Source organism: Penicillium chermesinum (genome assembly GCF_028974085.1).
Source record: "Penicillium chermesinum strain IBT 19713 chromosome Unknown utg000001l:1.0-1975020.0:1.0-1976611.0, whole genome shotgun sequence".
NCBI lineage: Eukaryota > Fungi > Ascomycota > Eurotiomycetes > Eurotiales > Aspergillaceae > Penicillium > Penicillium chermesinum.
Window position 1 is genome coordinate 1290651 of NW_026695311.1, and position 26428 is coordinate 1317078.

Here is a 26428-nt window from a genome sequence, read left to right on the forward strand (position 1 = left end):
GGGCGATCTCGCTATAGGCCCGTTGTGATTATCCTCACGAGAAGTTCGGTGATGCTTCTTAAACGAGTTCAAAGGGAAGGGTTGGCTTGACCAACTTGCTATGCGCTCACGGTTTAGCGCCCAAATCTGCCTGATTACGAAGCTTTAATGTGGAGATGACCTATAAGTTCTGTGTAGCGTACATTATGGCATTCTCAATATTGGGGTAACATGGCTATATAGGCGCGATGTTTTGATATCCTTGTCTCTTGCAGACATCACCAGAATAAGAGAAACCTTTACAGTGGTTTGGAAGGCCTCTAGTCCTTTAGCAATCCAGTGAAAGCATGTCCAGAGATAGCTCGAGGGCTATCTCGATACAATTTCTAATCGATTGCGCATCTTAGAAGCATTGAACTCGTGACTCGCGACAAAAGAGAAAGAAGGGAATCAAGAAATCTGAATCAAAGCAAGAAATTGTCAAAGGCCCCGACGGGGAATATGTTCAAATACCAAGAAATACCCCGAAGAGTCCACCTGAAGTGCATATTCATTTTCGAACCACCAAAGCTAGGCAACCCGCAAACATGTGCAGGCGGTCCTCAGTCGAGGTGGGGCAGGTCGACGAGGCTCACCAAAACCACAGCTGGTCATCGATCAGCGTGACTACATCGAATAGGTTATTCAATCTGAGAACGAACCCGCTCTACGCTTGTACTGTGACGTCGTGTGGCTGAGATGTCCGCTACGGCCTAACTATCTCCAGCAGCATGAATATAATAATTCGCCACATAAAATTCCCCGACACGATCTGTGATAGGCCATCCGGGAGATCAAAAATATATTAATTGATCATCGATCAATGCTGTGCTGGCTAAACGCCAAAGACTTGGATGGGGAGGACAGCATGACTAACCGCACGTAACTATCGGCACCTACGTCATTAGTCGACTGGGCTATTTAGAGATGCCTGGACGTAAGAAGGAACTCGGATCTCATCAACCTTTCATCTCTCCGTCACTCAAAGTGTCGTTATTTCTCAAATTTATCTCATCCAAACCAACTCCCAACATGCCTCTCGTCGTACCCGGGATCAACTCTTCGCTGGGCGATAAGTCCGAGTGGGTCAACAAGTTGATGGGGAAGAAGATCAGCGATTCAACTCGCGACGAGACTGTAAGAACTCAACTTTCCCGTGACGAATGTGCTAGTTCAATTAATGGGAATAGACGTTTGCAAAGACAGATCTCCCCAAGAGCCATCGCATCGTGAAATCCGGTGACATGCTGACTACGGACCACGACCCTAATAGGTACGTCAGGAAGCTCCAGAACTATAATCGCATCTTACTAACCGGGGGCTCCTCGGTATAGACTCACCGTCCATACCGGTGATGATGGGACCGTGCAGAACGTGACCTACGGTTAATGGAAGGCCTTTCCTAAATGCCGTTGTCCGTCGAAACCTTGCAGTGGAATGTGACAACTCTGACGAGTGACGAACCACGTTCTTTCACGACTTATGTATTGGTACTCAATCAAATGAAGTAGAAATTGTCAAGGATCCAAGTCAGTTCTCAGGTCTCCGGTGGCTGAACGCTACTTTGTAGCCCAAGTGTGTCCATAGATCCTGAAAACTGCTAGTTGATGCTTCCATTCAATTTAACCGAGTGTTCCAGAATGCAGTTCGGAGGTTCCAACTCCTCCCCATGCACCGATCCCCAGGCTCAAACTGCCCAATACCCTCATTCATTCCCCCAATGGCGTACCGGGACATTAGATGCTATCCGAGTCCGACTCGGAATAGCGCAGTTGAGCGGGACCCCACAAGCCGTCTGGGCGCGTTCTCTCAAATTGCTGGCGCCAAAATATCGCCAGATTCAGTCGCTGCCAATGCGTTTTCAAGGCGCTTGAGGACCCATGAGAGTAGGACATGATACATATGATATGACCCCGCTATTCGCTCCTATCTCGTCTCTAAAGTATCCCAAGGGATACCCCGCATAGCTATACAATATCTTCTCAACACTTCTCAGCAGTTGCTTCTAGGAATGTCGAATTCAAATATAACGCTTTGCGGAATAACTTCGTGGGAATGTCGGTTGCGCGGATGAATTTGAAGCCTCATGAATCATCGAAAGTTGAATAACGATTAACTAACTAGTTAATTAACACGAATCTTCTGGAACGCTAGCAATGCAATGGAAGGTGGACCCGGTGTCCAGAGGTGCATTTCAGCATTTCAGCCGAGGATTGGCCAGTGGAGTTTGTGGCTTTTCCCGGTCTTATCAAATGGCATCATTCCTCCACGGGTGGATCAACTCGGGGAGAAACGCATTTAGCCGGAACGCAATATAGGCAAGGATAATTGTAGGTCTTTTCGAAATGGGTAAAATCGCCCTTCAGGTAATGATAAGCATCTCTAAGCTTCGTTGTCTCACCGATTGCGTTGGCCCAATTGTTGAAAGAGACGCGGTTTCTTCCAGTGGGTGAACTATGGCAAATCAAGTTAAGGCGCATACCCCACACCCTGAGAGAAGGAGGGGCACGACATCATTGCGCCAGCTTGGACCTGCCCTCTTTCTCCCCCTTGTTATTTATTAAATCGCAGGTTTCCCAACTTTCACTCCTTCACATAATTCTCTTCTTCACACACAAAATGGCAAATCACACTCAGTAAGTTCCATCGTATACCGATCCATGGATTGACCGTAGTTCATTACTAACTCCGTTTTCTCTCGCAGGAAGACCTTCACCCTTAACACCGGTGACAAGATCCCCGCCATTGGCCTTGGTACCTGGCAGTCCAAGCCCAACGAAGTCCGCACGGCGGTCAGAGATGCGCTCCTAGCTGGCTACCGTCACATCGACACTGCCCTGGCCTACGGCAACGAGGCTGAGGTTGGCGCTGGTATTAGGGACTCTGGCATCCCTCGCGACCAGATCTGGATCACTACCAAGCTGGACAACACATGGCACCACCGTGTTCAAGATGGCATTAACTCCTCGCTGAAGGACCTGGGCGTCGACTACGTTGACCTTTACCTGGTCCACTGGCCCAGCTCGACCGACCCCAACGATTTGAAGAAGCACCTTCCCGACTGGGACTTCATCAAAACTTGGTGAGTGTTCCGTTATCCACAGAACTATCAGCACGGAACCCTTCGCTAATAAGTCTCTAGGCAAGAAATGCAGAAGCTCCCCGCCACCGGTAAGGTGCGCAACATCGGTGTCTCCAACTTTGGCATCCGCAACCTGGAGAAGCTCCTGAATGATCCTAGCACCAAGATCGTGCCTGCCGTTAACCAGATCGAGCTGCATCCCAATAACCCCTCTCCCAAGCTGGTCGCCTACAACACCTCCAAGGGCATCCATTCCACTGGTTACTCTTGCCTCGGCTCCACCGACTCTCCCTGTACAAGGACCCTACCCTTCTCAAGATTGCTGAAAACAAGGGCAAGACCCCTCAGCAGGTGCTACTCGTCTGGGGTATTCAGAAGGGCTGGAGTGTCATCCCTAAGTCTGTCAACAAGGCTCGCATTGAGGGCAACTTCAACATTGATGGCTGGGAGCTGACTGATGACGAAATTCACCAACTGGACAACCTCAAGGACCGCTTCAAGGTCTGCGGTGATTCCTGGTTGCCCGTGAAGGTCTTCTTCGGCGATGACGAGTAGATATGGAAAACTGATCATAGAATTTGGGCTGGTTGACATGGGAAATCACGAAATTTATTAGATACCAAAATTGAATGACAAGCATTGTTATGAGCTCTAGCCGTTTCCATTCCAGTACAATGTCATATAATCTCTTTCAACTGAGAATAATTTCAAGTGCTACGTATAAAGTGCCTCAACTGAACCGGGACCAACCACGCATCGGCAGTCACATGTGTGGCGGTGCTTCGCCACCCGACACCCCGGGCCCACTGATAAGACACCCTCCTCATCTGGCATCACTTCATCCCCCCCCTGTACTACATCAGTTCAAGCCCTTATCTTGCACTTGAATCGTCAGTATGGCGCCTGCTAATGGGCACCTGCTGCTCCCCAAAATATGGAGGGCGGCAAGGTACGTAGCATCGCCCCGTGCCTCCCTTGTTTACTTTCATTCACCATTGACGTTATCGCAGGTTTGCCTATGAGAAGGCCTCCAGGGCTATAAGAGCCAAACTACCAGAACCAACACAACACACAACCCTTCGATATCAGCCTGTCTATGCCCGCATCAACACCCACCAACCAATCAACAAGGCTGCTGCCATCCGACAGGCCCGAAGCCGCTACTTCTCGACCCGCGCGGCTGGTGCCTTCGTCTCCGCAGCTAAATCGAGTGTTCAAGCGGACGCCGGTGCCTACCGAGCTACTCGAGTCGCCTCAAACATTAGCAGACTCACCTGCCGCGCTCCATTTGCGTCCACCCTTCGTCCCAATTTGACCGGGGCACCTTGGCCGTACTGCGGGGGGGCTATGCTATCGGCGCCGGCCGTTTCGGAGGCGCTCGGTACTTCTCGCATGGACCCGCTGCACCTGCGCAGGTAATTCAGAACGTCTCTCAGGGCGTCCGAGCCTTTTTCCTGTCGGGTCAGAAAATCCGGTTCGACGGAATTGACCCTCGCACGGGCGAGAAGCAGTACAAGGCCGTCAGCGCGCTGCAGGACCAGGCGGGTCGCAAGATGACTTCCATCCCCCGTACCGCGTCGGGCTCCTACCTTGATTTTCAACTTTCGCCTACCATTACTGCTTTCGGTGCTTTGGCTGCCTTTGGAAAGGAGGAGGGGGCTTCTACCGAGACTTTGCGGTCTGAAGGTCTGATGGATTTGCTCTCTGCGGATTTTGCCCGTGCATTCAAGGAGTTTGCCATTGTTTTGAACGATCTTAAGCGGCTTTCTGCCTTGGGTGATCTTCCCATAACTCTTGAAGATCAATCGACTCTCCGCGTCCGTTTCCCCGGCTGTGATGCGGAAACCGTGGAGCGACTTTGCGATGAAGTGGGCGTGCAACGAGGCCGGGTCAGCCAAGATGAGGATTTTGATCTTCGAACTGGAGCTGATTTGGCCCTCCTGTTCCCATTCGCTCCTAGCATGGCTTGTTCGTCTGATGTAGAGTATCTCTTCGAGAAGCCTGCAAAGTCATGCTGCGCCTCTTCTCGTGATCTCGACTGGCAAGACATGCTGACGCCCGAGGGCCACATGTTCTCCCCGAACTCTGGCTACGATTCTGGCAATGGTATCAGTTTTGATGACGAGGAGCTGTTCTGTAATAACCCGTGGAAGAGTTCGTCTCGCTCGGCTTACTCGAGTATCAACATTAGTGAACTGGGTGACCGTGCTTTTTTCCAAGAAGCCTCTCCTGCCAGCATCCCTGAAACCACGAGCGAGTATGATGGGTCGGAAGGGATTCACCGGTTTCTTGCAGAATGCGATCGCGCTCGACGCTAGGCTATTAGCAGCTCCTGCCTCTGTTGTTTATTTCGTTTTCTTTGATGGATTATTTGGGTTTGATCGCGGCCGAGGCCCGATCCATTATGACAGCGCTGATACCACTCCACTCACTTAACATTTCCTTTCTGTCATTTCTATCTAGTCGGCGAATCTAACTACCAATTTAGCTTTTTGATTTCCAATACCTATGTATGTCTGCCACGGAACATTTAGAATTACAAGCGGAGAAACCGGCACTGTTTATCAGCACGTGACCATACGTCATTACCCGATAAGAGTAGCTTCTGCGTTGCAACAAAGCTTCTCTTTCGTCTCAGCACTAACAAATGCCTTCCAAGACATTCTACATGATGCCAATCTCAATTCGTATCAGGGTACCTGCGAAGTGCCTTCGTGGTACTCCCTTGCCCGATCAACCACACCACTAAAATCGCCTCTCTCCCATGGCATCAGAACTATGACAACTGCCCGCCAGAGCCGGATCAACCCAACGACCGCCACCAAGGTTCCCTGGGCAACTCCTACTAGAACTGCGAGCCCATTCATCCAAATCCAATTCACCCCTTCAACCCAAAAGTCTTACAGCACAGCTGCACCCCCCCACAGCAGACACCCTCATCGACGAAATCCAAGACGCCTACGAAATCGCCAAAGACGAATTCGAGATTGCCACGGAAAGCACCGACGGCGGCACCATCTACGCGGCTTCTGACCGCGACTCCGCCCGTGATGCATTGAACGATCTGTGCGCGATCTACTACCGGTACGCCGCGAAGCCCGGCGAAGAAGACACGGGCATCATGCTGCGCTCAGGCAAGTATGTATCTGGTAGCGAGATGGGCGAGGAGGTGCCGGGCGTGGATGCGGTCACGGCATTTAAGACGGAGGATGTGCCGCAAGAAGTGAAGGATGAGGTGCGACGGCGGGTTGGGCAGAGGATTCGGGAGTTGCGGAATGCGGTGGAGTTACTGGAGGAGAGGGCGACTGAGGAGTGAGGCTGGTGGCTCTCTTGACTCTGGTGTGTTGTAGAGAGATATTCTGCGTCGTTTCATACGCTGTCACTATGTTATCAGTTGCCCGGCAGGCCCCACACTTTCTGACCTCTTTTTTCTCGCGTCCAATACACATAGCTTGGGCTAGGAACATGCTATCGGGGAATATGATATTGCCAAGTCCCGAGCTCTATACTCCGTGGTCCTTGTAATCGTCCATAGAGCCTCCAAAGAACCACCACCGGTAATCCACGGAATTTCCGAGGTGAAATCAATTTATATAGTTCAAAGATATCCTCCCAAGGCTATGAACACAAAAACCCATGGAAGCCCCTCAAGGCTCAATGCCGAAGAAAGACATCTTCTCAGCCACGCAGCGACTCCCCACTGCGACAACTTCCAGTTAGCTCCGAACGTCAGCTCTGCAGAAACAGCCCTGCTCCGCCCCAATGCAAGTACGTTTGAATGCTATCAACTGCCCTGATTCCTGTATTAGGTGAAAGGCTCAATATTATCATGTCATGTCCTCTTGGGTCGGGGGTATAAGCTCAGAAGCCTTTTGGTGTGATCTGTATGAAGTGCAAGCTGTAATTACTACTCATTGGTTTTCGTCCGGTCTATGGCGACGCAATAGTAAACCTGTAGCCACATATTACTACCCACCCGTGGTATGAGCACCCGACGTCCGCAATGAACCTAGTATCTGAAGTTCCACCATTTCTCCATTAATCTTTGCCCATGTCCGGAGAAAACCAGAGAGACTGTCCTCTTTTGCTTGCTGTCAACAGCATTTGCACTTGTCATCTCAATGGGACTATCTCTAATGCCACTTGTCTCTTCTGTTTTTTTTCTTGCAGACAGAAAGGGAGTTTGCTGCTATAGAAGGAAGATCCTTTTCTTTCCTGTGCCTTGTATCTTTCTTCTTTAGCTTGGTATCTCAAAAATTGGGTGCTTCTGGACTCCATTCGAAGCTGTTGACCTTGATACGCAAGCTCCACATTGTATACCTTTCAATTCCAGTTTCAGAAACTTTTACACATATTTGGCCCACTATGCTAGGGTTAAGTTGGAGACTAGGAGTTGATTGGCCATCTCAACTTCTTTCAATGCCGGTTTGAATCTGCATTGTCGAGTCTGCAAATGTAAAGCTTTCGCTTTGTGTAGCTGGAAGAAAATTAAGTTATTAAGACTGCTACGCACTTGGGGTAACATCATTCAGGATTAGATATAATATAGTTAGGTTCCCAGCTCCCTCAAAAATCTTTCTCCAGTCCACCTTTTCCCTCCCATATCTACCCAAGTACTTCAGGTAGATCATGTATAGAGCACTCGGCAGTAGCACCCAGATTGAAGAAAACCCACCCAGTTATAGAACTTATCACCCACATAGGAGAAAATCAACCAGCTTTGGTATAGGCCTATGCTATCACTCGCAACCACCTATAGACGTAAAGTGAATAGGACACCCAAAATAATACTCTCCTCAACTCGCGTCTTCCTCTTCCAAGCACTGCTGCGCGTATCACCACCAGCTTCAAGCATCATTCAACCACAACTCCTCATTGCATTGCAGCATCATCCATCATTAAGCAACCTATACCCACTAACAGCAAAGCACCAACTAACTCTGCCCACTTAAAAGCTTGAAATCCTCCGCCATGGCCTCGAGCTCTACGGATCGTCACGTCCTGCAAGGCCGCATCTATCAATGCTGGATCTCAGGCCGAACCACGCACGCCCGCGGCCCATCTCCCATCCTCCCAAGCACCCTCATCTTCACTGACCTCGACTTTGTCGACGCCCTATCTCACAACCACCTCGCAGCTCGAGTACCCCTGTCCCCTCTTCCTCCTGTCCCACTACTCCCGCGGTGCCCTGTTTGGCGACGACCTCTTTAACCGCATCGAAGCCTCCGTGCGAGGCACCCACTGGGAAGACGACAACTCCTGGGATGGCGCCGTGACACGGGGCAACATCTTTATTGAGAGCGTGCACCGCGACAGCGGGCCGCACAGCTCGGAAATCATGCAGGCGATCTACCAGGAGTATTTCCCGCTGTGCTCGCTCCGGTCAATCTTTGTGCTTTCGGTCGTCAACGCCGATACGCTGGAGGCGATCAGCGCGGTGATGCGCAACGGGGTGGTCGATCGGGTTGTGCTGCGGTTTGGATCGACGGGGTATCAGAGGATGCTGGGGACGGTGCTGGGGCGCATGGTTGCGTGCTTTGTGCTGGGGGCTTACCGGCCTCGCTCGAGGCGGATTTCCGTCATCGAGATCTTTCGCATTTCGTATAATGCGGGAGAGAACAGGACTCAAACCTGGAATTTGAGGTTCGAGTTGCAGGAGTCTGGGGAGGAGGACGTACGAGAGGAATAGAGAGAGCGTTTGAGGAAGATCCAGGAGGGGGGGAGGGGTATCACCCAAATGAATCACTTCAATGCTAACATAATACCCAGAGGAGAACGGTCGTCGGTGACGAGAGGATTAGAGGACAGAAAAGGGGGGTATCAATCACATTCATTAGTTCAATGCTAACGTAATGCCCAGATAATCGAAGTCTGGATGGCATAGCTTTCTTTCTTAATTCCGCTGAAACCAAAGATATTTTTTTGTTGGTAATAGACACAAAGAGTTTGAAGGGTAATCAGGAGAGAATCCAAGGTCCGAGGCTTCCAGCACTCGGAAAAGTCGATGCACTACGCATCGGGGTTCATGAAGAGGCGGCGTGCGCCAGGTGTCATCGAAGGAGTATTAAGAGCTTCGTATCAGAGAAGCGTGAATGGAAAGTGAACGCATACTAAGCAAATGACCTTTAAACATACGTTCCCAAAGTGATGGAACAGGTCACATTCATGAAGCAAACGCGTAAGGGAGGGCGAAATGGTCGGCCGATGGACTCGGGGAAGGTAGAGTAGAGGATGCGTCTTTGTGAGTAGATCGTTGGTGTCGTTTTAATTGATCTGGAGAGGGGTTAGCAGAGCTGGGGTGTTCATAGAAGATAAAGCACATACCAGGTCGTGTAAAGCTCTTCGTGCAGCCAGGGTAAGGGCACTTGTGCTTTCGTTCGCCGTGTGCTGGACGTGGTCAGTAGAGGACTTTTTTGGGCCTAAGGATCGGAAGAGCTTACTGAGCCTATGACTGGACATATTCGAGGACTATGAGGGCAATTAGCTGCGATGAAATTTAGAAAAGCCGTTTTCGGGGGAAACTCACATCGCCAGTCTGGAAAGTACACCCTGGCCAGTCACATTTGAAGGGCTTCTCGCCCGTGTGAGTTCGCGAATGGGTTTCTGAAATATTAGCATTGCTCATATCGGGGTCGAGTCTTGCGGGAGGCTCACTAAGTTCGCTGCTATCGGTAAAACATTTACCGCATTCCTTGCATTTATATGGTTTGTCGCCCCGGTGGCTCCGCTCATGACGGTCCAATGTTGCTTGGCGCGCAAACGATTTTCCACAAACAGAGCAACGGAAGTTTTTGTCTAGCAGCCAAAGAGTTAGTTTTTTTGTGTCTGTTTCCCTGTCATCATCGCAGGACAACTTGGGGTACTGTTCTTACAGTTGCTATGGGTAAGGAAATGCCCTTGCAATTTGGACTTCTGTGAGAAAGGATCGTCTGGGCGATGACATCCCGCCCAGCAACAATAATAGCCGGTGCCTTTTGCACCATCGATTGTGTTCATATGGGTTGCCGTAAGATGCTCTTGGAGGGCGCCTGCGTCCGCAAATGTGGCTCCACAGGGGGTCTTGATGCCATGGATGGTTGACGTCCACTTGCACATGTGTATCTCATTATCGTCTGTTGAGAATTCAGGCGTGGTCATGATAGAGGAGGATCCCCCCTCGAGTGGTGGTGGAGTATCCCTAGGGCTCGACAGGAAATGGGAGCTGACACTAGACCGGGAGTGACGCGAGTATGGAGAATAATGATGCGCATGAATGTGATGATGCCCTCGGCATCGATGATGACTGCGATGAGCGCCGCGAGGAATGTTGAGGTTCAGGTCGTTCGGATTTTTGAAGTGGGCGTGAGCATGCTCGTGGTCATGGACATGGTGGTGTTCGGGGTGGAAGCAGTTCAGGGCATCCGCAGCAGGGTCGGTCTTGGGTTTTTCGAGGGCATTGGGGATGAGTTGCGGCGCCGGAAGATGCGGTTCATGGCAAACGGAGAAGTCCGGGCATGTGCCAAGCATCTGAAAGACATCGGATGGGTTGACTTCGGTCGCTGTCGGGTAATGCTGGTTGCCGAACATGTCTTGCAAGTCCTTCTGAAAGTCATGGCACTCAAAATGGTTGGACACATTTTGATCGCAGTGTGAAGAGTGCTCCTGGTACGATGATAAAAAGGACTCGTGGTAGCAAGGGTCAATCATGGCCGGTAGGGTATACTCGGGTTTTCCTTGCCCAGCATAAGGTTGATGGGTCATGGCGGACGAGGGCAGCATTCCCGTGGTATCGAGGGACACGGGCGTTGTGAGACCAAAAAAGGCTTCGAAGCCACAGTCGCCAGCTATGGCCGTATCACAGCAGTGATCTTGCAAGCAGAGGGAGTCTGTGCTTTCACAATGATCCTCGTCGCAATGGTCTTCTTCGCAGTGAAGCTTGTCACGATGAGTGGTAGAGCAGACTTCAGAGGCATCACAGTCTACGAAGCCGTCGCATACAGACTGGCAGTCGGCTGAGCAGTGGTCCAAGTCACAGCAGGGGTCACTGGCTTTGGTTGGAGCTAGCGACGTGTGATGCTCTTGGTCTGTGCAGTTCCACTGGGGCCGAGACGAGTCCCCGGAAGAGCCTAGTGACTCGCTATTGTCAATATGGAGATCTTCCCACCGACACTCGAGGCAGAAATCGCCCGCTTGAGGTTGGGAAACCATGGTGGGCGCGGGCAGGACGGATCTTGGAATGATAAAGGGTAGAAAAAGCGCCCAGGGCCCGGTCAGAACAGGACCCGTCGGTGCGCAGTAAGGTACGAAACTGAAATTCCCGGATCACGGGTAAAGACCGAGGGTGGAATAAGCGAACACAGGTGAGATTTTGGTCTTCTGTCCGGAACAAACACTACGCCGCCAGGTAAGAGAAGCGCGCCAGCCGACAGTAGGTGTTAGCGTATCCACTTTGATACTCGCTTGCCCGTAGAAAATACTCGCCCCGGGCGAGTTCTTCTGGAGATTCCAAAGGTATTCTATCGTAGGAAGTACCCCTCCCGAGCGTGTATGGTCTCACGATTGTGTCATGCGCTCAGGCAGAATTCGTGCAGCGTGGGACCAAGGTCCAGACGCAATCAGAGCAATTTAGTGGCGATCACACTCGAGGCAGAGGGGCATGAGGACCTTGTGAGACTTGTAGAGAATGCAAGGAGTGGCAGCTTTTTTTTTTCCTTTTTCGATGCAGCTGCCCTGCAGGAGGGGGCTTCAGCCCCAGAAAGTTGCGCCGTGAGGACCTTTGGGACGCGGAAGCAGCAAGTGAGTACCTTGGTGGTTAGACCATTGGAGCACTTCACATCGTCATGACGAATCGTAGCGCACGTGTTAGCAAGCGGTCAATCGTGGAAAGCTTAATGCGGAACTCTATCGCATCGTTCCCTTGGAAGAGGATATCATTGCAGGCATCGCTCGGGTGCAGGCTCCTCGATTCCCGGAGAATTCTGTTATTTCTTCCCAAGGTCCTCAGCGTTTCCCCATTTCCCGCTGACTAAACATGGATCTGCCCTGGCCCTAAGCCCTATCTAACGTCAATGCTCTCCAGAGTCAGAGCGTCGTACGAGATTCGCGTTGTTGCACATCTGCTGATATTGTTGCTGATCAGATACAGGATACGAATTGAATAGGGATGGTAGCCAATGATATTCCTTGGATCATGCATCGGCCGAGTGGCATAAAAATTTTCCGAGGCTCAGCCATCAAGTATTACTAGAGACGAATTCCCGCTCAGAGGACCAAGTTAGAACTGTCCCTATCCCCAGATATCAGTATACGAGACGAGCGAGTCTCTTTCACGAAATCTCTAGCACAAATCCTGGTGTCGAGAAGCTCGAAGAGGCCGGTCGACGGTGTCTTCTGTCCCAGCATGCACTTCTCCTTTCAGTTTCAGTTTCAGTAATTCATTGATAGATGAACGTAATATGATACGTGGAATCACGATAGCCCTCTTTTGATCCCAAGTCGCCTTCAGTCGTAGATCCCCCAGAGCATGCCGCAGCAATAACTTTATCTCGAGATCTACGTGCCCGCCCCGGGGCCGGGATCCACGAGATGACTAAGCCCCCACGTGCCCCGGATCGTCGTGCATCTTATCGATAACATCAACACACTTGCCTGGCGGCTTCTTCAAACAGTTCGATCTCTAACCCCCCACCTCCGCACCGAGCGCGACTCAGCGCGGCCATTTCCTCCCCAATCAATCACGACCCATCCCCCGATCTCGAACTCCCAAGGTATCCCCCTTCCCCGCAATCATGGGCAACATCTGCTCCAAATCCGCAAACAAGCCCGACGCGACAGCCTCGCCGGGCCGTGTCCTCGGAACCTCTGCACAGGCCCAGCAGAACAAGGCCTCTGGTGGCCGTGTTGCCCCACCCAAATCCACAAATTGGCAGGCAACTCCCGGGCGAACGCTCGGAGAGTCTTCGCCAGACGGGCCGCAAGGGAGCAGCGACGAGGCACGTTCAAACGCTGCCATCGCGGCGCAAGTGAGTATTCCACGCCCTCCAACACCCCACACCGCAGTCCACCTTCGCCAATTCCAAGACCTAACGTTCGATGGCCTAGAAACGTGCCCAAACTGCCACGACAAGTACTAAAGGCAGGTTGGGGTCAAAGCTAGCGGCACAAAAGGCAAAGACGCAGACGCAGACGCTGGCGGAGGTTAGTAGGGATGAACGCGCTGCACGGGATGCCGATCAGATTGCAGAATTAAGGACTGGAGCATAGTGGGGGTACAGAGGACGGCACTGGGATTTGTCACGCGTCCGTTGAAGCAACTCCAGAGGTGCGTATTTAGGGAACGAAGACAGAGGTTGGTGTTGTAGGCGCATGGATTGATCTTTCTCTTTGCTTTTTTGGTAGATCGACAAGTTTGTAGTTATCGAGCGTGGGTCCAACTGAGCGGCTATTATGAACTTTCAACCAACGACAATCGAAGAACAGTCGAAGAACAATTTGAGAAGCTACACCTACCAGGCTTCAATCATGCCAGCCTAGAGACAGACCTCGGAAAAAGGGTTTAGCGTGACTGGGATTTTTCACATCTGAGGTAATACTAAGAGATACTACGGTCTAGCGGTTCCTCTTTCTGTCTCCTGGTACTTTTCTTTTAGTAAAATCTTGTCCTACTCTCACCTTACTCGCAGATACTATCCATGGCATGCTGTTTCATCAACTCCAGCGAGGGGGTAGCTCCACCATGCCTTGCGATAATCCCCAGGCTCTTCCGGTTTCGACGGCCAGACGCTCGTCCAAATTCTTTTCAGGTCCTCCCGTCCCGAAAAGTCCGCACGCAGTCTTGCTGCGCCTCTGGATAGCTCGAGAGCCCTGTCTTCATTCAGAAACCTGTCCTGCTTTGCGATAGCAGAACTCTGGTAGCCCCTTGTGACAATCCATGGATTGGCGACGTATTTCAACAACACTTTCATGTCCTGGTCTTGCTGAAACGTAGGTCCTGCTCGAGTCGTCGCAAATGTCACGATGGATATATCGCCCGATCCATTGCTTTCACACCGCTCGGTCCAGATCCAGTCTCCACGGACGGATAGATGCAGCGATTGAAGATTTGAGGTTCTGTCGCCCACGATATTGAAAATGGATAATGCCAGTCGCGAGTCAATGGCACTGTTGATGAGACATGCGCGAGTTGTAGCTAGATCAACAAACGGGCTTCTGACAAGGCTCACTTCGTCATCATCAACTCCACCGCCGTCTCTTGAGGCTTCTAGGCGTCGTGGATGGAATTCGGAAAAGTCTAAGAAGAGTCTAAGATGCTTCAGTCGTCGCAGCCAGCTCAGTGCTCGGTATACAGCAACCTCGGATGAGTCGCCTTGATTCCTTGCTATGCCAAGGCTAAGTATCTGAATATTGGGGCAGTGCTCTGACAACAGACCAAGCTTGCGAATCCATTCAGCGCTTGAAAGACCGGGCTGGTGGCGCCCGCAGTCTAATCGAAGATTCTGGAGCGCAGAACCATGGTGATATAGAATGGTAGTAAAGGTGCGACCATTACTGTGTACTGGCCCAGAAAGACTGAGCCTTTTGAGAGCAGGGATTCCTTCAAGAAATAGGCTCAACGTCAAATCGAGGTCCGTTCCGTCCATCTTGGGAAATGGACCGTAGGAGAATGAAGCAAGGCTTTGGAAGGCGCCTTCGCGGGCCATGATAGTGAGTTTCTGTATCACCACGGAACTGCCACCATAACCAATTTCAAGATTCCGAACCCGGGTGAGATTGATGAGTTCCCATGCTCGAAGGGTGTTGGTTGGCCCCGGCGTGTACAACGAGGTATCCCCAGTGGCATTGAGAACTAATCGCAGGCTAGTGATTCCGTTCGCTTTGTTTCCATTAGTAGCCTCGCCGGAGTCCAAATAGTCTGGCCATGGGAATCGGGGCTGCGGCAGCCATCTCGATTGTCTGTATGTTTCTGTGTACCCGGTATGGTGCTTCAGGTTAGGTGATACACCTCCAGCCATATTGACAACAGCCAATTCTTGTTGGCTATTTGTGTAGTGACAAGATATGCAATGCAAATTAGGGGATGTTATTAGTCCCCACTCTTCCAAGCTGATAAATTGGTTCGTTACGGCGCCTGGTGGCGGCCATGATGACAAACTCCGTAGCCGAAAGCTGTGAATATGCAAGCGAGTTTGTGGGAATTCACGATGTAGGATTTCGAGGTAACACTGTGGAAATTGCCGAGGATGGTTCCATATCAAGTCCCGAAGGCCAGGTAGTGATCGAATGAAATCTCCCAGAGCTACCCAAGACTGCACCGGCTTTGGTCCTACGAACCGACGATTGACATTGGTCTTGCTGAGCCACTCACAGGAGTCTTGAGGGCCCTCTATCCAGTCATTTTGGGAAATTTCACGCTGAGCTTTCAAGCTAGTCCACCATCTTGTATGCTCCTCGCCGCCTGTGATTTCCAGGCGTCGGACCCAAGCACGGCGATTGCCGCTCAAAGCTTTTTCGATGTCTTCGAAGCCAGTCGTTTCACAATAACCCTTCAACTGAATCTGAACTTTCTCGAATCGATATCTCTCTGCGGCTGAACGCCAGAATCGGTTGACCTGTGCAAATGCAAGGAGATCCCTTTGGTCAAAGCTAAAGCAGTTCACGAAATAGGCTGTCAGTTCAAGCAAATGAAATGGAAGAGGTTCCATCTCGGTCGTATTTCGGGAGGATGATGGTAGCTACTGAAGACTGGCAGTATGAAGATCTACGTTCTCAAAGTCGGCGGGGTAATGCACGCAGGATTGCAGGGCCTGGACACCAGGCACCACTGAATTGCAGTCCGCTCCATATTTCAAGGAAAGGATGGCATGTGCATCCATTGGGTTCATGCTTCGGCTCCAGCAAGCTCGTACTCGCATTCGTTTCGGGGCGCTCAAGCGTCCCTCGTGGCCATTTCGATGGGCACACGACTCAGCCACACAATGTTTTCCATCTACACCGCCTCAATAAATTCAGCCTCAACTCAGATCAAGCAAGCATTCTTAGCTGCAAGTAGAAACGTCATATTTTTCATCCATCAGCTAACGGCCTTTGATCGGGCGGATCAGTGTCTCCTAGCACGACCATGGCAAATTCCTGTCTTATGCCTGGTGTCAAACCCGTTGACACTCCCCTCTCTGACTCACCAACCCGGGTATCCACTGCGAATGAGGAAATTGGTCAAGAAAGGACGAAGATATACGAGATCCAAGTTAGTACGTAGCCGGGTGTTCTGCAAAAAGTTCCAGCTATTGGTCCTTCATATTGACATTTCACGATAGAGATCAGTACTGTCTACTCCCTGGCACTTGCACTGCATCGCTCATTATTTACCTCGACCGATCCATTCAAGCAAGTACAGCGTGAACTGTGTCCTCTGATTGTCGCTCTTGGGCATGTTGGTCGAGTGTTCAATGCTATAACGGATCGGCGTTACCCTCAGATTGCTTCTGATCTCGATCAATGCGTGGATACCTTACAGCACCTTGGGATGCTAAAGTTGCAGGGCGACGGCCTTGTTTCAATTCCACACAACAAAAGCGGAATTTCCGATCTTTCAGGGCGATTGAAAGATATCAGAGTTCAGCTGACATCTAATACCCAATCGTTGAATCGGTGGAACGTCGATTCTATCAGGTTCGGCTTCCTTCAAGTCGTCCACAGCAGGAAAATGCAGGTCTAACAAAACTTAGAGATGCACAAAGAAATATCAAGATGCCCCTAGAGGCGTTTGTGAAATCTGTTGAAAATGATAGCTCCAGAGCGTCAGTAACCTGGAACTCATTACTTCTCAGCGGCGATCAGAATATGTGGAGAGAACTCCGTGGAGAGTTCAAAGATGTCGGGATCAGCGACGAGAACTATGTTATCAATCTCGACTTCATCATCTCGAGACTGACGAGAGCTACCTTCGGCGGTAATATTCCGGATACCAACACAGCTAGACAAGCTTCGATGGAGATCACCGACTTTACAATTGTTGAACCACCAAATTTCATTTCCTCGATCAGCAGCTCTCCAAATGCAACCAGCGAGCGAATCAACGAAAAACAACGAGAGCCTTTTCATCACCCCGCAAGGAACTTATCGTTCCAGCTGAAAGGAGCTTTAACCTGGAGCAAAGGAAAAAAGGGCGGGGAGAGCGAGATCTAGATGTTCGAGGAGAATTGGTGCAGCCAGGGATGAACCTTGGTCGCGCTTGCCTTCGCTCCAAACCACAATGTGTACTTCCAGATCTTCTTTTGTTCAAGATAGAATGGATTGACTAGACATCCACTTGATGCATCACGCCCCTCATGAATCTTTGGCCTTTACTCCGCGGGAAACATCGCACAGTGTATCTGGGCAATCCTCGAGATGACTCCAGTGCCCAGCATCCACCACCGAAGGAAGGCAAGCAAACAGGGGACCATAGTGTCCCAGACACAGATACCCGACAGACGCCCACATCTCCTTGGACCACTCCGACTGAAAGTACGCCGCAGAAAGTGAGTAGCTCAAAATACGTCAAGCCATCCATAGCCGCTGCCACCATCGTCGGCATCATTTTTGTCGCCGGAGGTGTATTCCTCCTGGTCTGGTACATCCGGCAAGAAAGACGAGCACGCCGTCTCCGTGTCTTGCAATCCCAGAACCCGTCGCAAGATCCCTTCTGCCAGTCAACCCTAACTCTGAACGAAGACAGCGACAGAAACCTGAATGAATTCCTCATGAAAGATCTGCAGCCAGAACGCAGATCCATGATGTTCAATCAATCTCTCTCGCCCTCCTTTCCATTCCTTGTGGATGACTTCGATCATACAAGTACATCCACGCCCAGCCTCAGCAAGCCCGACTCCAACATGACCCTCACTCCAGGCTCAACAGAGACAACTGTGCCTCCAATTCCACCTGAAAAGACACCAAATGCACCCCCTGCCCCTCGCCTGTCGATAGCTTCGACGGCCCCGCCGACAGCGAGATCCTCGCAGTTGTGGACTACGACAACAGGGACAACTACATCGACTGTCCTCACGGAACTCAGTTCGCTCTTAAGCAATCCCGACCCCGGAAGCTCTCGTACCTCGCAATCAACGCCCCGAGTAGCTGATGAAATCACTTCTTCCGTCCCATCTAGTCTGGTATCGCACTTGTCAACCTCGTCTCATGTATCCAGTCGACGTTCTCCGGGTGCTGTGAGGGCTGAGCCACAAGCGGTCGAGAACCTAGAACGGACAGAGGACCAATTCACATCGGCGAAGTGAGCCCGCGTTTTCCATGCCTGCGACGACTAGAGTATCCAGTCTACGAATATAGCGACCATTCCATCGACTCCCTCCCGTGTCCGACTTTCTGATGCTTGAAATAACTACTGGTACCTTTGTAGATGAGATTCTGGAAATTGGTGAGAGGACACATTGGGCCTCTCTGCATGATTGGCTGCTGGCTCACCATTGATGTTTTGCGATACGCTCTATTCATTACCCTTATAGCGAGTTAAAATGGATCGATCATCATCATTATCGTCACATTGAGCCCGCCCAAGCTATCGTGTATAGAAGTAAAAACAAAAGACTGAGGCAGCCTGCTGACCCTGAATCAAGCAAGCTAGAAAGCAAAGACGAAAGAAGGAAATAAGTACACATCTCATATCTATTATGAAAGTGTACGAGGAATGTAGACTGAAATCCTTTGAAATTTCTCGAAATAACCTTGGAAGTCTATCCTCGTATTACAAACAGGAACTGGGCCAATCCTTACTTCATCTCCCGCACGCTATGCAGACAGCGCTCCATGCGCTTCCCACGCTCCTTTTCCCGGATAAGCGTGTCCTTAACGAAGGCGCGGATGGCATCGCGGCCGACCCGCTCGCGCCAGGTCGTCCAGCCGGCGAGTTCGCTCACCACAACGTCTTTGTTCCAGGAGACCTCCTTTGCGACACGATTGGAGGCTATCTCGCCGTCACTGATCTTACGCTCGAGGTCTCGCACGGTTTTCTGGCGGGACTCTTCGAAGCCGGGGAGATTGATATTGAATTTGCGGGGGAGGGATTGGGAGAGGAGGGCTGAGCGGTTGCGGGAGACAGCACGGCTGATGGAGTTCAGATCGGACATGAGGGATAGGGGGCGGGCGAGGGAGAGGAGAACTGCAGAGGTCGTGTTGTCGATGGCCGTCATGGCTGAGATGTATTGCAGGAGGGGAGAGGAGTCGGAGCGGGAGGTTGAGAGGCATGCTCCGTAGCGGGTGAAGGCGTCTATGTGGGAGGGCGGAAGAACATTTGTGGGTTCCTTGAGGGTAGAAAGAACAGAGGCGCAGAGGGAGACCGAGTCTGCAAGATCGGAGGCGCTGTTTTGGAGTGCATGCCCTCGTCGTATGAGGGTACGGGTGCTGGCGTGGACACCTCGGACCATGTCCTGTGCATGGGAGACGAATTGCTCTGTGTCACGTATGCCATCCTGTGTGATGGGGGGGGTATTCGTCGGCGATAGTCTCACTCAGGGCAGCTGCTTTGCTTCGAGATCGATCTGCCATCATCTCTGGCTGCAACTCAGGCACAAGGAAAAACTCCCATAGCATCTCGTGGGTGGAGAACGTTGGGTGCATCAGCAATGTCTTCAAGAAGCGATCTAGCTTTTCTTGAAGGTCATGTAGAACAGACCTTGATGGCTTCGAGTGAATCTGGAACGGGTTACGGAAATCCGAGAGAGACGGCACGTAAGAAGCAGGATGCTCGACGGACAGCCACTTGGCCAGGTTCTCGAAGTCAACGAAGCTCCTACGGCAGGTCGTGACGGTGTAAGTAGTTCCTGATCCCGGTCGCGCAGAAGCCATCGACTGGGTAGGAGCTTGCGGTGCACCGGATTTCAAGATGAATCGAACGGTTGCATCTTCCACAAAGAAAGACCGTACTACCGTAGTCACACGGCCAGACGAGTCTGCATAGGTCGATGCTGGATGGGATAACAGGATCAGATCATCGATACGGTTTCGAACCTCATCATCTTTAGCCAGTTCAACGGCGGTCAAGCCGCGAGCTTCTTTGACGTGAACATCAACCCGCGGGTCCGAAAACAAGATCCGAACCTGGTCAATTCGACCATATTTACTTGCCATCATCAGCGGTGTGAACCTCTTGTCGTTGGCGGCATTCGGGTCACAATCGCTTTCTTGCAGGATGCGGGTGGTAATTTCAGGGTCGCCAACAATATGCAATAGGGTGTTGCCCTTCGCATCGACGTGGTCATCGAGTTGTAGAGGCATCATATTGCCCTGGGCTTTCTGAGCGGCAGTCAATGCCAATTGAACCAGCGCCTTGTACTCGGGATGGTCGTATGACCGACATAAAGCGAAGAGAGGTGTTTGTCCATGCTTGTCGCGCTGCCGCCAGGGAAGCAAGCCACTGACTCTTCTGAGAAGCGCCGGGGTACTGAAGAGGTAATGGGCTGCAGTGCGACCATGAACGTCGGACTTCGTCAGATATTTGGCAACAATGCCCTCGTCCGTTCTGCTAAATAGGAAATCCAACAGGATATGGACGATTTCTGCGTGCCCAAGCTGAACTGCTGCGTTAAGAAGCGTAGTCCCATCCTGCATTGGTGTCTTCCAAGATGTCTTCCAGAGGATAGTACTCCTCCAAACTCAGAAGATATTTTAAGGCCTCGCTTTGGTGGCTTCCTACAGCCATCATAGGTATGGAATCGCCCGCAGGGTCCTGAGTCTTTGTCAATGTCTCGATAGAAGTATCACCTTCGATCCCGCTAGCCATCGAATTGATAGTAGTCGATCTTGAGTGAAAGGAGATTGCCGATGACTCTGAGAGGCTGCGGACATCCATTGAAACTTTCTTGACTGGACGATAGATATCTCTTGAGAATGAATTATTCTTGTGCCATGTTTGAAAGGGGAATACGTGCGATAATGGGGGATCGTCTGGCGCATTCGGGTCGTCGGGTACCGGCTCGCCATTTATGGCCGCTGGATTGCTGTACACGGATGAAGTTTCGAAAAGAGACTCATCGACTTCATCAGCGCTATCAGTCTGGAACAGCACTGACTTGCGCTCCGGTTCGGGTGGAATTGCCTCGTCGATGGATTCATGCTCGCCGTTGGGCTCCAATATCCCTTTCATATCCGAGATCCTGCCACTTTTAGTTGCTTGCCAAAGACGTCGATTGCGCGCACTGGCCCGACGCAAGCCTGCAGAGTCGGTGACTAGATACATCAGGACAGCCTCGAATGTGCTCAAAGCATAGCCCATCTCGCCACTGTCCACATCATCGATGTAGATAAAATGCTGCATGTAGAGCAAGCGGGCCTGAAGATGTCTTAATTGCGATCGGATTACGACCACCAGTAGTAGCGAGACCAATACGTCTGCGTTTATCGTAATCGAAGGATGTGCCTTCTCAGATGCTGGCCCATCCACATTGTCATAGCTTCCAGGGAAAGACACTACCTTTACAGTCTCCAACAGAACATTGAGCATATCATGGGGCCCGCGAGCATCATTCATTTTGCGAAACTCTTCCACACCTTTTCCCAGTCGACGAATCAATTCTCGTTTTCCCCGATGGCCGCCTTCGACGGTCAGACCAACTTGAGTGACGTCGAGACTCTCCATGTGACGGATTCGGGAGTCCAGCTCTGCATCCTCAGGCTTCCGGAAGGCGCATAAACGTGGAAACACAAGAGTCTCGTGAACTTGCTCCGCAACATAGCGCTCGATCAGTCGCTCGACCAAGGGGCCGGTGAGATCAGTTGTCGCGCCCAGAAGAGACAGCTGTTGTTTGTCGACTAGTCGAAATAGATCAATAGCAGCAGTCACCGCAGTTTCTAGACTCCTGCGCATCAAATCTTCGTCGTCCTCAAAGTATTCTTCAGAATTGAATGGCAGCCGGCTGCGGCGGGATGACCAACTGCGAACAGAGGAGCTCTCATCCGCGAGGGTTTCGGCGCGGGATAGCCTGTGTTCAAACTCACTTCCAGAAGCAGAAGGCGACCGAGAGGGTGGCGGCGGTAGTGGCTTTCCGAGTTCTTTGCCGAACTCGCGGAAGAGCCTTTCCAGACCTGGCTGCATCTGTTTTGCGATCATTGGAAAGTTGGCCAGCAATTCACCAAATGATTTGATCTCTTGTTTATTTGGAGCCGCAATGGGCCCTTCGTTCCTGTCCTTTTTATCTGAAGGTGAAGGGTCGAGGCTCCTAGAAACCGTCCCCGGTACTGCGGCTGGGATGACTTTAGCAGGATCATATGTTCCAACTAACGGGCGAGAGATATAGTAGATCAGCCATGGGCGTGTATCGTTTGACGGGCCGTAATAGAGGGTATCTGACAAAAGCTGAGCCTGTGTGAGGGATTTGAAACCTATACGAGCCTTTGTTAGCCTGAAGAAGCCATAATGGAATTGCCGTTGCCATACCTTTGTTGCTGTAGACCGAGCTGTCCTTGATGATGACCGTTCTTCCATTGAATGTAGTCACTTGCTTCGCCTTCCCCTGTTATCCCGTACGTTCGATTCTTCCTTCCCATCTTTTGAGCCTGAGTTTGTCGGGATGCGCAAGACATGACTCCCCAGGAACTCTTCCGAAGCAACAAGATCCGAGTAGAACAAGCTAGATTCGCGATCTTTCGAACCGACAAGGCATTCCGTGGTTGGAACGAGTAAGATCTAAGTAAAAGACCTATAAGTTAGCCGGCATGTCTTGTCCAAGGAAATAGCATCAAGAGCGTACATGATTCTCCACGGGTATACACTGCGCCGGCACAGTGCTTCGGAAGAAGGCACGAAGGAAGGGGTTTAGGGGGTGCATCCAAACGGTATTGGACGGCCCAGTTTTGGAATCTCTGCAATCATCAAGTCGTACTTCTCAAAATCTTGGTCGCGTCACGAGGTAGTTGAAGATGGGGGAGGTTCGCGGGGAAGAGCTCCGACGCATTCGAGTTGCAAGCGGCAGTCGGGGGTAGTGACAGCTCCGGGGAACACGTAGGAGCAGGGTCCAGAGAGGTATATACAGCGGCAAATTATTGTAAAGAGAGCACAAGATAGACGGGCGCTGAAACGCTCTGCACAGGCAACAGTGAGGTGAAGCAGAGACATCTGGATGTTCGAGAACGTGATGCCTGCGGGAGCTGATGGCGCTATACCGCGTTTGGGAACTGTGGGCTCCCGCGGGTTTGACCCATTCGATCAGAAGCATGTGATTCATATAGCGATTCTTCGCCTTTTCCATGTGTATTGGTCCATTGATGCTGCAGGCTACTCTTCCATTTGGAGCTAAAGGGATAATCACCATGGATGTAGCCCCTACCCTCAGTCCCAGTTCGGACAGACTAGAGAATCTCCCTGTGGGCTCATTTTCTAATGCTACCTACGGAGCAGGAAGAATAATGCTAGTAAATCCCAGTGTGATCGTATTCAAATTGAAAAGTCATATTGACTTGGAATATTTAAGTATACTTGCTTGGCTTGGTTCCAGGCAGTTTAGAAGGAGGAAAAGTGCTGTTGTACATTTATGACCCGGTTGTGGGTTATAGCTAAGCTATGTGTTGAGTAGTCTTTATAAAAACAGTTGTACACCAAAGTAAATATTACGCCAAAGCCAGTAAGTTGAACACGTGTGGCCAAGCTCGAAGATTCACAATCAATGGTCTCTCTAACCCAATCTGCGGACTTTGCGACTCCGAGTACCACCGAACTTGATGCGGGTAGAGTCAGTCACTCGGTTGACAAGACCACGGATGTTGCGGCCTTCGTTGCCCAGAAGCACTTTGGTGAAAGCTTCACGCCCTTTTCCAAATCCACGATACACAATTTCCAATCGTTTGATTTCCATCAGGTATCCTCGCTCCTGAATAAGTGACATGACATGGGCTGATAATTGGTATGCGGGATCAAAATCACTGCGTCCTCCCTTGCGAAAACCGATCTGGCCACAACCCATGGACATCATCGGATTGCCATTGGGGCGTGTCAAAGTGAGGATAGTGTTATGTTTGTGGCAGTAGACATGGAGGTGGTGTGGAGGAGAACGGTCAGCGTAGGGGTGCTTCATCATATCGGCTTCCAAGCTCTCAGCAAGTCTAGCATAGTCGGAGCTGACTCGAGAGGCAGATGAAGAGCTATCGCCTTGCATCATTCTTGTAATGGCCGAGAGTGGTGACTTGTCTTTCGAAGGTTCGGGGGTGCGGTTCAAGATCTGGCTCTGAATTGTTCGGCTACGATCCCCACGCTCGGAGAGTGAGCTGCTGGTTGAGGAGAATGGTCGAGCCAACCGTAGCGCCGCCGAGCTAGATTGTGATTGCCGGCATACTGAAGGCAACCACTTTGCGAGTGTGTTCAAGGAATTCATTGCGACGAGAAGACGGACGGACGGTCGACAATCGGCGACGGTGGGCGACGTAGCTGGGTCCGGAATTGCGCTTGATGAAAGAGAACAAGCGACTGCAGCAAAGAATAGCGCACTCGAAAGACAGCAATAGCACCCAACTGATGGAGCTAGAGGCAGCCGTGATCGGGAGGTCGGTGACGCGAGGCGGAAGACGGGAAACACAGGAAGTTTTTTGAAAGTCTTGGCATCGCGAACTTTTTCCCTTATTCATTCGCTTCTCCGGTCCAACCTCCGCTAACCCTCACACTTCACCCCCAACATCCGGGCAGGGCTGGAGCTTCCCAATCTTCATTCCATCTTCCTCCATCGATCTTCCCTTCCTCTCATAGAGCATGATCTCGGCTAAGATGGCCACTGCCACGCGCGCGGCTGCAGCTCGGTCCCATGCCCCGGCTCGAGTCGCATCCCAGGGATCGCGGGCCATTTCATATTCCACATTGCCGGCTTCCAGTCTCAGAGTCACTGCGCAAGTTCAACGAAGCGTCTTCCAAGCTGGTCATCTCCCCGTTTCTCAGCTTGTGTCACCTTTCGCCCTTCCTTTGACTAGATCATTCCACAGTGCCAACACCCTCTTCCAGCAACAACAGGAGCAAAAGAAGAGCGGAGAGGCCAAATCCGAGTCACAAGAAGATGGCAAAAAAGAAGAAGAACAGGAAGGTGAGAAGCAAAAGAAGGATGACGCTCCTCCACCCCCTCCTCACGGAGACAAGTCCCCATGGCAGGTGTTCCGTGACACTCTTCAGTCTGAATTCAAGGCATCAAAGGAGTGGAACGAATCTACCAAGGCTCTCGCCTCTTCCGCTCACCAATTCACCGAAAACGAGAATATTAAACGAGCTCGCGCTGCCTACGAAGCCGCCTCCAGCGCCACCACTTCCCGCACCGGCGCTGCCCTCAAGTCGACAGGTCAAGTCATTGGAAAGAGTGCGGCTTGGACCTGGAACACCCCTGTTATGAAGGGTGTTCGCAAAGGTGTCTCTGCGACTTCCTCCGGGCTTGAAAGGGCCACGCGACCAGTCCGTGAGACCGAGGCTTACAAGAGTGTGAAGGAAGCTATTGATGATGGTAGTAGCTCCCGCTACGGTGGCTGGATGGATAAGGAAGAGCGTCGCAGACAGCGACAGCTTCGTGAGCAACAGGAAGCTAAGTCTGGGAAGGGCAAGGCCGAAAGGCTTGTTGAGGATCCCGAGTAAGTATCTCGGTGCTCATTGCTATTGTTTTTTTCTCTTTTCCTTTTGGACGTATGATTAATTTTTATCAGGGCCGGAACCAACATTACTCTCCACAAAGACTCTGCTTGGAAGGAGTCGTGGCGCGCCTTCAAGGACTCAAACCCAATGATGCAGAAGCTCTTCTCTGCACGGGAGGCTTATGAAGAGTCCGAGAATCCTCTGGTCAGCACTGCTCGTAGCATCACTGACCGTATTACCGGATTCTTTGCCGAGAACGAGACAGCGCAAGTTATCAAGAAGTTCCGTGAGATTGATCCCAATTTCCAGATGGAAGGGTTCCTGCGTGAGCTCCGTGAGTATATGCTTCCAGAGGTGCTTGACGCCTACGTTAAGGGTGATATCGAAACCCTGAAGCTGTGGCTTTCTGATGCCCAATTCTCGGTTTATGCTGCTCTTGCCAAGCAGTACACTACCGCTGGTCTCAAATCAGATGGCCGAATCTTGGATGTTCGAGGTGTCGATGTCTCTAGTGCTCGTCTGTTGGAGCCTGGTGAAATCCCTGTCTTCGTCGTTACTTGCCGTGCTCAGGAAGTGCACGTTTATAAGAATGTGAAGACCGGTGAACTTGCTGCCGGCATGGAGGACAAGGTCCAGCTCGTGACCTACGCTATCGGCATGACACGCATCCCCGACGAAGTCAACAACCCCGAGACCCGTGGTTGGAGACTGATTGAATTGCAGAAGGCTGCTCGTGACTACATCTAAGAGCAAAGCTGACC

The 26428-nt window shown here is 51.2% G+C and overlaps 13 protein-coding genes across 13 annotated transcripts; 9 read left to right on the forward strand and 4 right to left on the reverse strand.

The window, feature by feature from the left end:
- Positions 1 to 1050: 1050 nt before the first annotated feature.
- On the forward strand, positions 1051 to 1407 carry N7468_000497 (uncharacterized protein; the record flags this gene model as incomplete). Its single annotated transcript, XM_058469794.1, has 3 exons — positions 1051 to 1155; positions 1209 to 1291; positions 1353 to 1407. 3 exons carry the CDS (start codon positions 1051 to 1053, stop codon positions 1405 to 1407), a joined length of 243 nt encoding a protein of 80 aa, XP_058335825.1.
- Positions 1408 to 2637: 1230 nt separating this feature from the next.
- gcy1 (putative glycerol dehydrogenase Gcy1) lies at positions 2638 to 3655 on the forward strand (the record flags this gene model as incomplete). The annotated part of the gene is made up of 4 exons (XM_058469795.1): positions 2638 to 2654; positions 2723 to 3100; positions 3161 to 3323; positions 3401 to 3655. The coding sequence occupies 4 exons, from the start codon at positions 2638 to 2640 to the stop codon at positions 3653 to 3655; spliced, it is 813 nt and encodes a 270-aa protein (XP_058335826.1).
- Positions 3656 to 3996: 341 nt separating this feature from the next.
- On the forward strand, positions 3997 to 5418 carry N7468_000499 (uncharacterized protein; the record flags this gene model as incomplete). Its single annotated transcript, XM_058469796.1, has 3 exons — positions 3997 to 4049; positions 4111 to 4348; positions 4369 to 5418. 3 exons carry the CDS (start codon positions 3997 to 3999, stop codon positions 5416 to 5418), a joined length of 1341 nt encoding a protein of 446 aa, XP_058335827.1.
- A 460-nt stretch (positions 5419 to 5878) lies between these two features.
- N7468_000500 (uncharacterized protein) lies at positions 5879 to 6416 on the forward strand (the record flags this gene model as incomplete). The annotated part of the gene is made up of 2 exons (XM_058469797.1): positions 5879 to 5926; positions 6012 to 6416. 2 exons carry the CDS (start codon positions 5879 to 5881, stop codon positions 6414 to 6416), a joined length of 453 nt encoding a protein of 150 aa, XP_058335828.1.
- Positions 6417 to 8071: 1655 nt separating this feature from the next.
- Positions 8072 to 8789, forward strand: N7468_000501 (uncharacterized protein; the record flags this gene model as incomplete). Its single annotated transcript, XM_058469798.1, has 2 exons — positions 8072 to 8098; positions 8136 to 8789. The coding sequence occupies 2 exons, from the start codon at positions 8072 to 8074 to the stop codon at positions 8787 to 8789; spliced, it is 681 nt and encodes a 226-aa protein (XP_058335829.1).
- A 474-nt stretch (positions 8790 to 9263) lies between these two features.
- N7468_000502 (C2H2-type zinc finger protein) lies at positions 9264 to 11287 on the reverse strand (the record flags this gene model as incomplete). Its single annotated transcript, XM_058469799.1, has 5 exons — positions 9264 to 9373; positions 9425 to 9487; positions 9541 to 9568; positions 9627 to 9895; positions 9973 to 11287. 5 exons carry the CDS (start codon positions 11285 to 11287, stop codon positions 9264 to 9266), a joined length of 1785 nt encoding a protein of 594 aa, XP_058335830.1.
- A 1580-nt stretch (positions 11288 to 12867) lies between these two features.
- N7468_000503 (uncharacterized protein) lies at positions 12868 to 13342 on the forward strand (the record flags this gene model as incomplete). Its single annotated transcript, XM_058469800.1, has 2 exons — positions 12868 to 13101; positions 13181 to 13342. The coding sequence occupies 2 exons, from the start codon at positions 12868 to 12870 to the stop codon at positions 13340 to 13342; spliced, it is 396 nt and encodes a 131-aa protein (XP_058335831.1).
- A 422-nt stretch (positions 13343 to 13764) lies between these two features.
- N7468_000504 (uncharacterized protein) lies at positions 13765 to 15090 on the reverse strand (the record flags this gene model as incomplete). The annotated part of the gene is made up of 1 exon (XM_058469801.1): positions 13765 to 15090. One exon carries the CDS (start codon positions 15088 to 15090, stop codon positions 13765 to 13767), a length of 1326 nt encoding a protein of 441 aa, XP_058335832.1.
- Positions 15091 to 16196: 1106 nt separating this feature from the next.
- Positions 16197 to 17263, forward strand: N7468_000505 (uncharacterized protein; the record flags this gene model as incomplete). Its single annotated transcript, XM_058469802.1, has 3 exons — positions 16197 to 16326; positions 16393 to 16747; positions 16804 to 17263. The coding sequence occupies 3 exons, from the start codon at positions 16197 to 16199 to the stop codon at positions 17261 to 17263; spliced, it is 945 nt and encodes a 314-aa protein (XP_058335833.1).
- Positions 17264 to 17406: 143 nt separating this feature from the next.
- Positions 17407 to 18354, forward strand: N7468_000506 (uncharacterized protein; the record flags this gene model as incomplete). The annotated part of the gene is made up of 1 exon (XM_058469803.1): positions 17407 to 18354. One exon carries the CDS (start codon positions 17407 to 17409, stop codon positions 18352 to 18354), a length of 948 nt encoding a protein of 315 aa, XP_058335834.1.
- Positions 18355 to 18846: 492 nt separating this feature from the next.
- N7468_000507 (putative VPS9 domain protein) lies at positions 18847 to 22618 on the reverse strand (the record flags this gene model as incomplete). Its single annotated transcript, XM_058469804.1, has 5 exons — positions 18847 to 19526; positions 19585 to 20677; positions 20769 to 22453; positions 22509 to 22549; positions 22599 to 22618. The coding sequence occupies 5 exons, from the start codon at positions 22616 to 22618 to the stop codon at positions 18847 to 18849; spliced, it is 3519 nt and encodes a 1172-aa protein (XP_058335835.1).
- A 1124-nt stretch (positions 22619 to 23742) lies between these two features.
- N7468_000508 (mitochondrial 37S ribosomal protein uS11m) lies at positions 23743 to 24438 on the reverse strand (the record flags this gene model as incomplete). The annotated part of the gene is made up of 1 exon (XM_058469805.1): positions 23743 to 24438. One exon carries the CDS (start codon positions 24436 to 24438, stop codon positions 23743 to 23745), a length of 696 nt encoding a protein of 231 aa, XP_058335836.1.
- A 371-nt stretch (positions 24439 to 24809) lies between these two features.
- On the forward strand, positions 24810 to 26414 carry tim44 (protein translocase subunit TIM44; the record flags this gene model as incomplete). The annotated part of the gene is made up of 2 exons (XM_058469806.1): positions 24810 to 25666; positions 25739 to 26414. The coding sequence occupies 2 exons, from the start codon at positions 24810 to 24812 to the stop codon at positions 26412 to 26414; spliced, it is 1533 nt and encodes a 510-aa protein (XP_058335837.1).
- Between the last annotated feature and the right edge of the window lie 14 nt (positions 26415 to 26428).